Below are 16,001 nucleotides of genomic sequence, written 5' to 3'. Positions count from 1 at the left end.
ATAAATATCCTAGGTAAAACAAGGGCAATCTTACATATTCTGGAAATTTCAAATCTGAGGAACATGAGTGTGAAATCCTCCTGAACCATCTCTCTCTCCTTCCCAGGTCCTAACAGCAGGCCTTGAACAGTGCAAAACAGTCTTCTTAAATACATTAGTCTTTCTTGTCATAAAAATATTTTCCTCTAGATACTACTTACTGTTTTTTTCATTTAATTCATAACCAAGTTTTCAGAAAATAATCTACATTTTTCACAACTTCTTCTCCTTTTAATTATTTAACTATAGTCTGGTTTCTATCTTTATAGTGCTTCCAAAACAGTGCTTTCACACTGGCTGTCTAACTGAGAAATCCAATAAACCATTTATAACACTTGTCCTCTTTGAACTGTCTGGAGTTGATACTCATTGGCACTCTATTCCTTTGATTTGTAGGAATCTACTCTTCAGTAAATCTCCCTCAACTTCTAAATCTTCTCATTTACTTTTGTTGATTCCTGTTTGAGACAGTAGCAAAATAGTGGTATTTCTGAGGGTTCCAACCTTAATTTTCTAATCCTCTTTCCATAAACCGACTCTTGTGTCATGGCACAAAATGTACCTAATAAACTGTCCGCAACATATCTCTTCCTTCTCTTCTTCTGTTGTGCATATAACCTTTTTCTATTCTCAGCTACCTTTATCTTTTATTTTTAGATCTATTCTCCTTTGATTGTGCTATACCCTCTTTTGAAAAAGATTTTCAACCCGTTCTTTCCTATAAAACTACAATATGTTTTCTTTTTTTTTTTTTTTTTTAGACGGAGTCTCGCTCTGTCACCCAGGCTGGAGTGCTGTGGCGGGATCTCAGCTCACTGCAAGCTCCGCCTCCCAGGTTCACGCCATTCTCCTGCCTCAGCCTCCCGGGTAGCTGGGACTACAGGCGTCTGCCACCTCGCCCGGCTAGTTTTTTGTAGTTTTTAGTAGAGACGGGGTTTCACCGTGTTAGCCAGGATGGTCTCGATCTCCTGACCTCGTGATTCGCCCGTCTCGGCCTCCCAAAGTGCTGGGATTACAGGCTTGAGCCACCGCGCCGGGCTACAATATGTTTTCTAAACATACTGTGAAAATGTGTCTTCATGTATAAAGCCTCCCACTCTCCCACTAGGAATCATTCATTCATCTCTATTCAATTGTTTTCCCAGAGCACTTTGATCATATTTCTATTATAATAATTATCAAAAGATATTTTAATTTTCTAAAAGGCATTCATCTTCCCAAAATGAATTTTAAGTTCCTCTAAAGTAAAAACTATTGAGATTGTTACAGCATAAAGACTGCAATGCAGTGTAAGAATTATAATCAGGGTACGGACTTTAGAATTGAACGGGGCTGGTCTGTGTCTCAGACATGCAGCCCTTTCTAGTGTGTGACCTTAATGTTGTAATCTATGAAAACGGAATAACAATTAGATAATAATAATACTTATGGTTAACAGTCTATCTTCACACATAAAATGTGTAAAGGGTTTAACACAGTACGTGGTACAGAGTATTTGCTAGGTCAGTTTTAGCTGTTATTGTCTTCAAAATTTTACAGAGACTCACTCATCATAGATTATTACTAAATATTTAGTAAATAAATTGATGAATAAACAATAACAGAGTGTAATTCTTCCTTGCTTCTTATATGGTTTAAGTGGGTGAGGAATGCAGTAGAGTCATCTTCAGTATCTGTGGGGAACTGTTTCCAAGACTTTCCTTGGATACCAAAATCCTCGGATGCTCAAGTCCCAGATAAAAAATACGGCATTGCATTTGCATATAAGCTATGCACACCCTCCGCTATATGTGTAACATCTCCAGATTATTTTTCATACCTAATACAATGTAAATGCTATGTAAATAGTTGTTTTACTGTATTATTTAGAGAATAACGACTTGGGAAAAGTCTGCACAGAAAAATTGTGTCCGTGCTGACCCCGTACAGACTTGAGAGTCTGTACGGGGTCAGCACGGACACAATTTTTGGAAAGAAAAATTTGGAAAGAAAAAGTCTGTATGGGGTCAGCACGGACACAATTTTTCTTTCCAAATACTTCTGATTTGCACTTGGTTGAGCCCACAAATGTGGAGTGTAGGGATATAGAGGGTTGATTGTATACACATTATGCCCACTATCAGAATAGATTTTAAGGCATAGAAGACCAAGGTACACACATTTCCAAAGAGCCAGATACAGAGATAGAGACAGAAGTACACAAAAGTAGGAGAGGTTGCTTTAAGCTCCCACAATTAATATATTTTTTCCTAGTTAGATAGGCCAATTATATTTAAATTGTATGACTTTGATGATACTTAGTAAGAGCAAAAAGTGGGAAAAAAAATTAATGTGGGCTGCTACACCTGTGAGAGATTTTTATTCTGGTAACACAGGTACATTCTCTGGATAGGGAGTCATCCTGAGACCTATTTTTGGATGGGAAAGGTGGGCCTGAAATGGATATATTTTGCCCAGAATTAGTGAGACAGGGGCAGGACAAATGAAGACTGGGATTCAGAGGAAGCATTTCTGGTATTCTAAAATAGAAATAAAATAAGTACCTGAATCAATTTTTGGCCAAGGAGAACCTTAGATATACTAACTCTGAAATGTTAATGAATCTATTGTTCTCTTCATTCTTTTCTCTTGTTGCAATGCCCAAGTTCAAGCCCTAATCACTTGTTACTTGAAGTGTGGTCAAACCTTTTGATGTAGAGTCCCTGTGGCCTGTGGGTGATCTACAAGACTTTCCTTTACATGCCAACAAGTATCACCTTCACAACAAAACTCCTTCAGCTCGAGCCTCTGCCTCAAGTCTCAGCAACTCATTATGAATAAAATAGTAGCATTTTGGTAATAAAATATCTGAATTTTAATACAGTTGTGCTTTAAAATCACTACTAGGTACTTTGAGATTACTGGAAGTGATCAGATTCCAATCAGGGCTACTCATTATGACACTGGTTATTAAGGAGTATACGCCAGATGTGATCGATCTCTAAAGCTCAAAGGCACAATGCAAAAATAATTTCCATTGTGATGAACATTGACAGTTACCCCAAAGGTGATCCTAGAAATTTCTCAGAGTAGATGAGTTTACTTTGCATATGTGTTCAAAACACTACAAACTGAATCAAGAAAGAATGATTTAAACTATTAAGAAACAAAGTTTCTGGAAATTTTTCAGACTGTAAAAAAGGTCTTACTCTAAGACTTTTCATCTGTAAAGAGGGTCTTACTGATGAAGGTAGGGCAGTTCTCAGTAAAATTTTGGAAAATAAAATATAGCGCTTCATCTGTGTTTGAAATAAAAAGTCAGTTACTAAATAAAAATTAGCATTTCAAATACAGTATACAGAAATAGTCTTAAAACACCTGCTTCTGTACTTCTCTAATTAAAAGCTACTCTTTTCTAGCAAATGTATTTTTATTAAACAGTTCCACAAGCTTTTACATGTATTATATTTCTAGACACTCTAGCAGTCTGTGGTGCACATACTTGTTGGTGAGTGGAGCAAAGGTTAAGTGTGTATGACACAGATGAGCCCCAAGATTAAGTATACTCTGTGAAATGCATGTGGATGTTCATGATTTAAACCAATGAACTGTGGCCTGAAATGATGTCACACGAAGCGCAGCGGTAAGTGGAAGGTTAAACCTACTTGCATCTCGGCTCATTAAACGCAGTTAAAGTGCAAATCCCCTCATTCTGACAGTAGTGATCACAAGGGTTCTCTTTCTGGTCACAGCGCTGACTTTTAAACCCCACAGAGCATCTGCAGAATTTCAGTAAAATACAGCTAAATAAAGCGTCTGACTTTTTTGTTGCTAAATATGTTTTAAATTCATTTCATACAGAGATAGTAACATTTGAATGAAAGGTTCCCAGATATGCTCAATTCTCTCTCAAACACACTCATCACATGCTACTCTGACAAGGTCGGGAGCGGGATGCAGATGTGGGTTATACGTGGGCATCATCCTTCCAGTCAAACAGTGATGAAACTCCCAACAGTGACCATGTAATCTGAATGATTTTATTTCAAATTGTCCACTCTGGATAATCAGATCATGGAGGGGGGAAAATGTTAAATTCCAGATTTTCTCAGGTGCTCCTGAGATATACCCAATGGTATATCTCAATATATCCTATGGTTATACCCAATATTTTTCCTAGGTGTTGAGAAACCCAGACACTCAAGTTATTCTAAAGGAGCCAGGGGCTTAATAGGTTTACATAATAAAACAGTCTAAGTCTCATACAAACATCAAATAGCATTATACATTTGAAAGAATATTCAAGTTCTTTTGAAAAAAATGGCCATAAGTACCAAAGGATTCATAAAAGATGATTATCTCTGGGCTTCACATATGAGAATAAGGTCAATAGAATTATTACAATTTTCTCTGGCATTTCCAAGTTCAAAGGTCTATGCATGTCTGAAATGGTATGATGCTAAGAACAGAATGAGCTCTTCCTCATGAAATCATTAGCAATTTGATGAAAGAGGAGATTCTGCAGCACATGAGCTGAGGAGGGACAATACTTGATCAGAGATGTCCATGAAACACTCATTTAAAATTACCCCAGGAAAGGAGAATAATAGAACGGGGATTTCATGTAATACAAAGTCTTATTATAAAATGCCAATGACTTGATTAAATACTCACAGACACACAGGTACATTTGTCTCGGGGTCCAGCTGGCATGTGCCACCATTGTAACAGTAGCCATCACATAACTGACAGCTAGAGGCAATCTTTCCATTAGTGCAGCTGCAACAAAAAAGACAAAAATTTTGTTGTTATTGCCAACATTATTGCTGAAAACTGACATAAACTCTCTGTGGATGAGAATATTCATCATATAGGAGAGATGGAGTGGCTGGTTAAAAGGAAGTTTTCAGGACATCTGACTTGACTCACTAGAGGCAGTTTTTATTTAATTTAAGTTAGAATGATGCCATAAAATTTTCCTTCTGATAATTTTCAAATTTTCAACCAGTTCATTTAATATAAACATTTGTGTGAAAAAATATACTCTAATGTCTATCATTTACACTTCCAGGGGACATTGGCATCAATATCTTGTTCCTTTTTCATGTAAGTAGGGTTTGGTGATGTCTGTGTGAATGATAAACCACATGATCAAGTACTCTGGAAAAAAGTGCTTTAGCTTTTCTTCTAAAGTGAAAAATCTGTTTCAAAGAATGCTAGGACTTTTAGACCCCACTTTTCAGAAGAAAGTGGAGGGTTATCCTGTAGCCATTTTTATTCCACTGTTTCTCTTTGAATATGTATTGTAACTAATGTTGAACTATTTTTATTCTAACATAAAAAACATGGAGTAGTTCATAACAACAACAACAACAACTAAAAAAACAGTTATATTATAGGGGCAATGTGCAATATGGCAACAAAGTAATGAGACAGGCTTTCTTGAAAAACTTACCAAAATGTTTCTAAGTTTAAAGTCACATTGCATGTTAGGGACAAGAATAAATAACTACTGCTACATCGTAAAAATAAACATAATAATACTGGGAAAAACAGAGATATTTTTTACTTGCCATGTTACATTTTTTAAATAAATACTCAAACAATTAGATTGGACAGTGAAAACTGTTGAGTGAATGCAGAAATGTGCATCAACATTTCAAATTATCCAGGGACCTACTCTGTGGGTCAAAACCAGAATTAACAGGAGATCATGCTGGCAATTCTGAATATGTAGTCATGTCAGTATTAGCTGCTATGAAACAATCAATGGTATCACAGTGCATCTGGACATAACCTTGACAAAATAATCCGGCTACAATATCGCTTGATCACTTTGATCCTCTCCATGATGGATATCTGTTGTAGTACGTCTGTCATAGGGTGATTTCTAATGATAGGTGAGATGCCTAAAAATAATTGGTTGGCATGTAGTTCATTTATTCTGTGCATGTTTATTTGACCTCATGTGGGTTGTGCAGCTACTGGAAATTCCCTCAACTGCTTTTAACATTCAACGGTATTTAATCTGAAGATATTTCTGAAAAGCTTAGATTGTGAAATCACATTTCTTTTCACGGTAAACAGAAGCAGTGAGCAGTGTAACTATGTACAAGATGTGAAATAAATATATAGGGAAACAGAACAAGACATAGAGAAGGGGGGAGGGTGGTCTCAAGTTTGTACAGACCATCCCATCCTTTATAACCTATAGAGGCACCCTAATATGGATGCAGTGAATTAATAAGCAATCAGTGGTATTGGTGTCTGATAGACTAAGTGCATCTAAGGGACTTTTACTTGTCCTCCATGCCCAGCCTCTTTGAAAATCCTAAGGTCAAAAAATTAGTTTCTTGTTTTATCAAAAGAACGGCCTCAAAAGGGAAAATTAGCTCATTATACATTAAATGATTTTCTACAAAAAAAAAAAAAAAAGATAACTGTATAACAAATCTCATCTAAAAGAGACAAAAAAAAAAAAAACTGATTGCTTTGAAACTTCTGCTTCCAATGGATACAGAATATGTTGCTTCTTTTTCCTTCTAAAGTTTTTGTTTGAATCCTAAATTGAAGATAGAAATTTGTAGACATTTTAAACGTGAAATACAAATAGTTTAAATCATTACAATACATCAAAGAGTGCAGCTCATATTTCATAATAATTTTCTTTTTAGAGGCATTCAGCACATGTGCACACACATACACACACACACACACAGAATATGTAATGTATCATTTTCCAAAAGTTAATTACTAGTTATTCAGTCCACACAAATAATTCCCATGACAATGCTCATCAAAAAGACATAATTTAGGTTATTCAAGATTATGATCAAGTCTTTCTTCACCAGTATTCACTTTGATTTCCTGAAAAGAGAAAAATATGCAATGGGCTCTATTTTAAAGATTATACTCACTATACTTGATAGAGTACCTGTTCTACTTAACAGTTCATAGGCTGTTCATTAGAAACACAACTGCCTATTTGTAATCACAAATATACTTGATGGCTTGAATTTTCCTAATTAAGTAAAAATGATTAATTTTATTGCAATTTTGTTTTACTATCTGTTCTTTACCTATGAAACAGAAATTCCAACAGCACCGTAACTTCATTTTAATGCTAATGTGAAAAGTATCATAGAAATAAAAACGAACTTTAATCTTCTAACACATTTCAGAAAATCCAAACAATTATGTTTGTATTGTCATGTTCAAGTGTTATATAGCCTGTTTAATAAATCAAGTATTACTATACTCCCTATTTTAAAAGTTCCACTATCTCCTCATTGTTAGCAATTGTTATTTATCCATTCTTACATATACATTTCCAAAAAGACCATTTAAAAAACACAAACTCTTATGCTGCACCTCAATAGCCTGCTCATTGTGAGAATCTGGCGTTTCTGTTTAGGAGAAGGCATTTTTGACTGGATAGCAAGTGATACTGAGGGGCCCTGAGCTCTGCCCTTTCTTCCTTACATAAAGGGAAGAGGCTCTGCACATCCACATGAGCTTTTCCAAGGTAAAATGAATAGGAAACTTTGGCTCACACCATTTCTCATATGATAGCCCATGATCTCTGGGGTAAGTGGAATAGAATTGTAAAGAAGATTCCGTAGCTTATCCTGATATGGTGCACAGGACATAGAGAACAATGTACACTCACTAATTGAAATACAGTTCTGTCATGTTACAGTTTCATCACAAAGAACAAATGAGCTTTATGAGGAAACATGATTTGGATAGTTTATATGAAAGTGTGTTTCACTTTTATGTACTTATCCAAGGCAGATATTTATATATCAATCATATTTTCAATTACTTTACTAAAAAATGTACTTTCAAATATCCCAATTTTGCAGGTTTGTGTAAATGTCATTCATAATGATAATACAAATCATATTTAGAGTAAATTCTAAAATGAGAGTAAATTTAAAAAGTTGATGTTGTTTGCAATAAAATTTTATTGGGCCTTGTTTGGCAGAGCAACATAACTCATCCAGCACCCTTGGTGAGCTCTCAGTGGAAGCTGTGACATGGACACTTTATGGCATGCTTTCCTATCTCATATTCTTATTTATTATACTCCCAAGCAAGGCAAGTGATAGAGTCCAGTCCTTTATAAGCCCTTCCTTTAAAAAGCTGTTAAAAGAGGTCTGGAGTGAGGATTGATCTCTAACCTCAGTGGCATAGACTTGTTTCACAATAGAAACTGAATGGCACCACCCTTTAGCCGTGATGTTCTGTTCTCCATTCACTTAATCTTAAAGCCAAAGGGTAAAAGGCAGTGCAATGAAAGTCAACTTCGAAGATTTTTGTTTTAGTTACTTCCCAGAACACATTATTCCTTCTGTTTGCTTTAGATCATAATGTTCAAAGTCAGATTAAAAAAAAAAAAGGATCAATGTGTGTTTTCATTAGACAGGTCTTTTGCTCCTCCTTTGACAAATCAATTCGCAACAGAAAAGCAAACCTACTTACTGCCAATAACAATGATGAAACAATTAAAAGCCTGAGCTAATCTAATTGAATAATATTACATGTAGTTTTTGGAAGTACGCTGAATGCCAGCATTTCTTGCTTAGGAATATTTGGTACAGAGAATAATATGACCATCTTATTACATAATAGATTTTCATAATTCCCAGATATTCACAATAGATGTTGAGTAAGTTCGGGTTAAATTAAAATGAACTAGATTTATTCTCTAGTCATTAAAACTGCAATGGGCACAATACAGAATTTTAGAATAAAAACTATCTACAAAGTTTTTAAAATTTATTACTGAATTGTAATGTCCATTGGGGTCCAAATGCTTTTATAAATTAAGCTGGATATCCACTTACTTGCAAAGTATATCTTCACTGTCTTTATTTATAATGCAGTGCCCCCCATGGCACCTTACACACTTGTCAACCTCACATTTTGGTCCTTCATAGCGTGTTGGACAGACACATTCAACACTTCCATCATCCCCAATGGTACATGATTCAGAATTCACACAATAGTGGTGGCACACGTCTAGGAAAAAAGGTACAACAGAAAAATAAAATTATATTACAGGACATTTTTCTTCAGTCATAATAAAGGTGACCCTTTCATTTATTACTTAAAAATGATCAAACAATAGGTAAATTAATTTGTAAAAACAGCTTATAATTACACATAAAGTAGAATTCTTTAATAATGGCTATTGATTCTCCTCTTTGAGTTAGGCATCATTTTCCTCTGGCTAAGAGGAGAGAGCTTGTATTGCTATAATGCTAGCTGACAAACTCGTTTGGTTCTGAATATTTAAGTTAACAAGTTCCTTTCGCTTTCTTTCTAATGAACAACATAAGTATAGTTTGAAATGAACAGAAATGCTTAACATTTCTTTGGATGTTATTTATTGTTGCCTCTTTCATTCCTCTTTTCATCCAGAGAACAGAGTAATGTTTGGTTGTTGGAGGCCGAAAGAATGAGGGTTGTGATCAAATCGGTATACCACTGAAGGCTATGTGAGTAAGCCACAAACTGTTTCTCATAAATGCAGAATGTTGTCAAACTGACAAACTGTGTATGCCACCCAGAAGGACTGCTGAGGGCAGTCACGATCCAGCCACAAATGTTTCTTATGATTAGGTATAATTGAAGCCTGTCAGTAACAATATGAACCTGTGATCAATTCAGCAGCCGACCTGCTCTTATTACCCAATAAATACGAAAGGCTATAGAAGCTTGGAGGTTGCCTTTGCTCACTAGAAGCAGGGAGCTCTCTTCTTCCTCCCCTGGCCCTTTCCTTAAAGCAATTTCTTTTGTCTTAAGTTTTCATTTCTACATTTGCTCCTTCATTCAGTCTTGTAATGATGGTCCCAAGCAGTAACAGTAGTAAGTGCTGTGATGACAGTCTCAAGGAGTAACAGTGGCAGTCAGCCACATGTGGTGAGCAGAGGACTCCTACCCCTGCACCTGACTTTAGTTTGTGGAAATAAGCCTCCCTGTACATGTAGTAGAACAAATCCAGTTATTTTCTGCATGCCTGAGCAGGTGAGCAAACGACAAGTTATACCTCTCATGGAACTGCAAGAGGAAAGCAAGCTGGGAGACTAACTGATCCATCATTCATGGGGAATAATAACAGAAATCTAGGCTATTATCCTTTTCTAAGGTAAAAGACTAATCTTCCCGTCAGTCACGAAGCTCCCTGTAATCTGAACCTATTGTTTTGAAGGCCATTTCTCATTGAGCATCACAGATAATTTTCTCAACTATAAAGGAACACTTCACCCAAATATTTCTATACCCCTTGAACATGCATAATGAAACAAAGACCAGTTAATAATCTAACAACCACTCTAACAATAGAATTAGACATTCTGCTTCTGTCTTTTGAAAAGCAAACATGTCTATGTTTTTATATATGGATATATTATCATTTATCACACTTAAATATTGAAATTAATAATACAAATGATCCTATGCAAAATAATTGATTAAATTGATTCTAGACTTTGTGTTTAGAAGATGCAATTTCTTTCTATTTAATTGTGAAGCAATATTAGATTAGCTGAGATAAAAATCACAATTTATAAACTTCATCCTGCTATATGACAATTATAATGGGTAAGAAAAATTAAAACATAATTTATAATTCTCATGTTTATGTTTATCTAGCCCTTTATTTAATCAGAGAGAAATTTATTGACAGACTTGCTTCATATTTATGGAAATTTATTTCAAGCATTCCTATGCTTGCTGTTGCACTATGCCAAGTACCTTCACTGAGATTCAGGGTTTAAGTCTGTTAATAAGGGTTTTGGATATATTTAAGACATATAGCACTTTCAAAAGGTGAGAGAGTTGGAGATCTGAAATTTAACATAATGTTGGTAGCCATACATTATGGTTTCTGTAGTTGTTCTAGGCTTGGAGGGCATATGTACATAACACAAATGCTGTTTTACTTTATGAGGAATATATCAACAGCAGTCTATGTGATCATCCAGGACAGCCTCCCATTCAGTGCAGAAACCTCTGAAGAAAAACCTTCTTTAGGCAGGTTTTCATAATTCATAAAAAACTCTTTTAATATTGCCTCCAACTGCTTTAAAATTTCATCCACTAGGGCTGATTAGCTGTCTGATGAAACAGAAGTCTGCTGATGTTTCTTTGCAACATTTTCTTATTATGTCATTATTCAAAGGTTACCATGGTGGATATAATTAATTATAGAATCATATAGGGAACTTATTTGCAGATGAAAATTCCAGTGCCTTTCCCTGCCACCCACTCCTAGATTTTAATTCATAGGTCTGAAATGGGGCCCAGGTGGTTCCCATGGGAACTAGAAAATGTAAGAAATGATGATCTGGAGAGAATTTTACTAGTTGGCAAAGGGACTACATTGTCTAATACTTGTAAATAGATTTGATTTGACCAAAATAGCTTATTTATTAACTAACATAAAAAACCAAAATTAAAATGTAATTTCTCATTTAAAGTTTTGAAGCACTTTGTTTTTATAACTATACACTTGAAAAGACCCAAATAACTAGAAAAAAATGGGTTAATATTCTGAAGGTTGATGAATGTCCAGGACCATACTCCAGCAAAGAATAGTTTGCATTTAACATAAAGTACTAAAGGTCAAAGTTAAAAAACTTATCTGCGGTATGCTAATTATAAGGTTTTTTTGCATAAATTAAATCTTAGGTTAACATTAAAAAGATGGGCTGGGTACGGTGGCTCACACCTGTAATCCCAGCACTTTGGGAGGCTGAGGTGGGTGGATCATCTGAGGTCAGGAGTTCGAGACCAGCCTGACCAACATGGAGAAACCCCAACTCTACTAAAAATACAAAAAATTAGCTAGACATGGTGGCGGGCACCTGTAATCCCAGCTATTCAGGAGGCTGAGGCAGGAGAATCGCTTGAACTCACGAGGCAGAGGTTGCAGTGAGCCAAGATCATGACATTGCACTCCAACCTGGGCAACAAGAGTGAAACTCTGTCTCAAAAATAAATAAATAAATAAGTACTAAAGAATAAAATGAAAAGATGTGGGCCTGTACATAACTCACTAGTAATCAAGAAGATGCAAATTAAATTAACAATTCAATAAAATACCATTACACACCCACCAGATTGATAATATAATAATAGTGGAAACTCTCATTTACTACCCGTGGGAGAGAATATTAGTTCAACCAATTTGGAAAATGGTTGGCAATATCTCCTAAACTTCAGCATATGAACACCTTATGACCTCGCACTTCCACTGTGAACATATACCCAAAAGAAAAGCATGCACATGTATGTCAAGAAACATACATGTAATGTGCACAGCAGTATTTAAAAAAGCAGCTCAAATTAAAAAAAGTCTAAATGTCTGTCCCAAGAATGGATAAACTATGGTTCATTTATACAGTAAAATGCATGTATACAAACACACAAAATACAGCTATAGGCAAAAATATGGATGAATCTCACAACAATAATATTGAGGAAAAATAGACACAAAAATATACTACATTTTTTTTTTATTTATATAAGGTTCAAAAGTTAAATCGAATCTATGGTTTTAGAAGTCATGACGGATTTATCTTATGGGAGAGGAGAAAGGACAGTGAAGAACATGAGGGAACTTTTGCCGTACTGATAATGTTTTTCTTGACTTTAATGCTGATTTAAAATGTTGTGTACACCTTGTAATATTTAATTGAACTGTTTCTTGTGATTTTAAACTTTTCTGTGTATATTACACTTCAACAGAGAATGCTTTTTCTTTTAAATAAGAGGTACATGAGCTACTTTAGAATATTTTAGAAATTCTCATTTATTTAGCTAACTAGGCTAAATAGTTTTTCTCTTTGTAGGAACAACTTTTAAAAGATATTCATGGTTCACTTTTTATGCTTTACAGAAAATCTTTCACTCTTTAATGCATCCAATATTTTTTTTCATAGCATGTCAGATATGCATTATTCAATGCAGATGATTGGCCTCATGGCATAAAAATAGAATCCAAGACTGTAAAAGAAATGTTTGCTTATGATAAAATTGGGAAAAAAAGCAAATATTAGAATTTACACTTTAATAAATAATTCTAAATTGCATGTTTTTAAGCCATGCCATTTTTTCCCCTCTAAAAATGGCAGAAATCGTTTTATGCTCTGAACCCTTTCTCTACAGATATTCAAATGGGAAGACATTTCATTTCACCCAGTTCACATTCTTAACACTCCATGCTGAGTTAAAATTCAGGGGCAAAGAGTTGCTCACTACATTCCAGCCCTGGCAGAGTTGCCTCCCATTGCCTTTTTGTGAAAATCTTCTATCTCCAGTTATTTGGCTTAATATTTGAAGCATGTGGAAGCTGCTGAGTTAGATGCTTGGTTGGACTGTTTTCTGCACCCCAGTTAGGATTCTAGGGCCTATTCTTTGACGTTTATGAAATGCCTTTGTCCCTTTCTCTTGCTTCCTTATCTCTCTCTCTCTCTCTCTCTCTCTCTCTCTCTCTCTCTCTCTCTCTCTCTCTCTCTCTCTCTCTTATCTTAAGGGCTTTCCTGTTTGCTCATTTCCCACTCCAAGACTCCTGAACACAGCAGAAAGCAGATCTTACTTAATAAGAGACTTTAGCATCTGATATTTCGGCTATGACACAATCATTGGATACTTGTAAATTGTAAAGCAAAATAATCTCTTCAAGCGTCCTCTGTTATTTCAAATGTTATCATGGTGCATGCTATGTGCAAGTCCAGGAAAGAGTTTGAAACATCTGATGGTGTTGTCTATTTCTAAATTGGGTGATTCAAACAAAGTCCAGGTTTTCTGTAGTTGACTTAAAGTAATAACTGCAATATTAGTAAATCATAAGAATGCTAGTTTCTCTCTCATTCCCTTCAAATCTATAATGCACTTAGAATTACAAGCATCTGTGTAAACTTGTATAAATATGTGCCATATTTTCATGAGTGTCACCTCTCTATATACTCCCACATAATTACTACACACCCATATTTAAATTCCAAGTATCAATTCAGCCATTTATCTAATAAAATGAGTACTTCATTAGTACTTCTCAGCCCAGTGGAAACTGGCTTACTAATTTAGCAAAGTCTGAAGAATAGTATATGAGAAGGCTTCTTCAGTATGTAATTGTTTACTTTGGTTCTAAAGGTTACTTTCCTGATCTATACGTTCTGAAGAAAAAACAAAACAAAACAAAACAAAAAAACAGAAACTTAATAGTTATTAGATAAACACCTTTTTATTTTTCATCCCACAGCACTAAAAATATTAATGATCCCATTGGGGTTACTACTTTAAGCACCACAAATCTTTAAAATCATTTTGAAAGTAGCCTTTATAAAGATAGATACATATTTTCTTAAGTAAAATGTATTGATACTTTACTAATCATTTGTTAGTAAAGGACCAAGAGGACCAATTGTTGTTGAAGTTTTATAGCCTTCTGATTTAATTTTTATATTTCACCTTTGCTAAGTGAAATGTTACTGAATATGGAGAAGTAGGCAAATCTAAATGAAAAACTTAATAATTTCCCAAAAAATAAAGGAGATGGTGTGCAGCAAAGGGATGACCTTCTACTTTATAATATAGATACAAAACCACTCAACTCACACTCCACTTTCACACACAACCATTTTATTTTTATGTTCAAATTTTAAATTTAGCTTAATAATTAGTAGCACTAAAATAAAGTTGGAAACAGCGATAGATGGAAAATGACAGTTTAGAAGAAAAATATTGATGATAAAATATTTTTGTTGTTGTTGTAGGGGTTGGGATAAGGAAGGGACTGAAGATAGTAAAGAGTGGTTGAAGACAAGATAGATGAGTCTAGGTACACTGGTCAATAGAAGTAGTTAATTTATGAATGGTACAGTTAATCATCTTATGAACAACATGTGTAATTTGGCTATGAATATAAAATGGAAATGAGGAATTCATAATTGATTATTTGCTGTGGACATGTATGTGCCTTATTGTATACTAGGAAACCTGGAAAGAGCTCAGAAATGCATGATGGCACACTAGCTCTGAGATAACTGACAAGTCGATCATAAGGTTAAAGCAAGAAGATAAAAGGACCCAACATTGATCTAAATGGTTACTGTGGCAAAAGCCTAAAGTTATTACTACCCAAAGTAATATCTTCCTTCCTATCGAGCATGCCATCTCATAAGTTTTGAGCATTTTACTGACCTGAATGGCATAACAGATGAGATAGTCTAGATATAGTAAGAAGGAATAATAATGAAATGTAATTAATCTGTGCTAAGAAAGTAGAGCGAACCATGAAATTACACAACCCATTATATTCACAATATAAAAATTGTTATGACCTCTGTTAGGGTAATTACACTAAGAACTACCTAGTAGCACCAAACACAATCATGTAATCTAAAGGACAATGATGAATATGTAATCATAGAGTATTCATATGGTAATTAGGTAGATAGTAACTGAAGAATAAATGAATGGCTATTTTCTGCAACAGAAGTAAAGTAATTTTCAAGGGAGATCATTATTGCACACACTCTCTCTCTCTTTTTCTTTCTCTTTTAATGTTTCTTTTCATGCAACCAGAAATACAAGCAAATGCATTTTCCTTTAATCTTTTCACAGTAATAGACTCTACATAAAAATATGCACATGTATGGGCAAATACACAGGTTTACAAATATTTATGGAAAGCCATATAGCTATACAATCTATAACTGCATTTAACTTAGTTCCCTAATATTTTCCTATAGAAAAGTAATTGCCAAAATTATTTAGCTATTTACTCATATTTGCAATTGGGCTATTCACATTGTAATAATTAGTGAAGTGTGAAATTTAAAGAGAAGAAAATCAAAATAAACTAATATCAGCAAAGCAGGGTATGAAGATACCATATAAGGATAATGAGAAACTGGAGAGCCTTTAATGGCTAATTCAGAGAGGTTATATAGCGGAAACTAATTATATGA

The 16,001-nt window shown here is 34.7% G+C and overlaps 1 protein-coding gene across 1 annotated transcript in view; it reads right to left on the bottom strand.

Annotated features, from left to right (window-relative positions):
- Positions 1-16,001, bottom strand: part of LRP1B (LDL receptor related protein 1B) — a 2,016,348-nt gene that overhangs the window by 36,271 nt on the left and 1,964,076 nt on the right. The window contains exons 85-86 of the mRNA XM_030916410.1: positions 8,868-9,042; positions 4,693-4,797 (exon numbers count right to left, since the gene is read on the bottom strand). Of these exons, the coding sequence (XP_030772270.1) occupies positions 4,693-4,797; positions 8,868-9,042 (280 nt within the window). The remainder of the gene's footprint in view (positions 1-4,692; positions 4,798-8,867; positions 9,043-16,001) is intronic.

This window comes from Rhinopithecus roxellana, chromosome 14 (assembly GCF_007565055.1).
Source record: "Rhinopithecus roxellana isolate Shanxi Qingling chromosome 14, ASM756505v1, whole genome shotgun sequence".
Lineage (NCBI taxonomy): Eukaryota > Metazoa > Chordata > Mammalia > Primates > Cercopithecidae > Rhinopithecus > Rhinopithecus roxellana.
The sequence above is the reverse complement of the archived record's forward strand: the minus strand, read 5'-3'. Positions and strand labels throughout refer to the sequence as shown.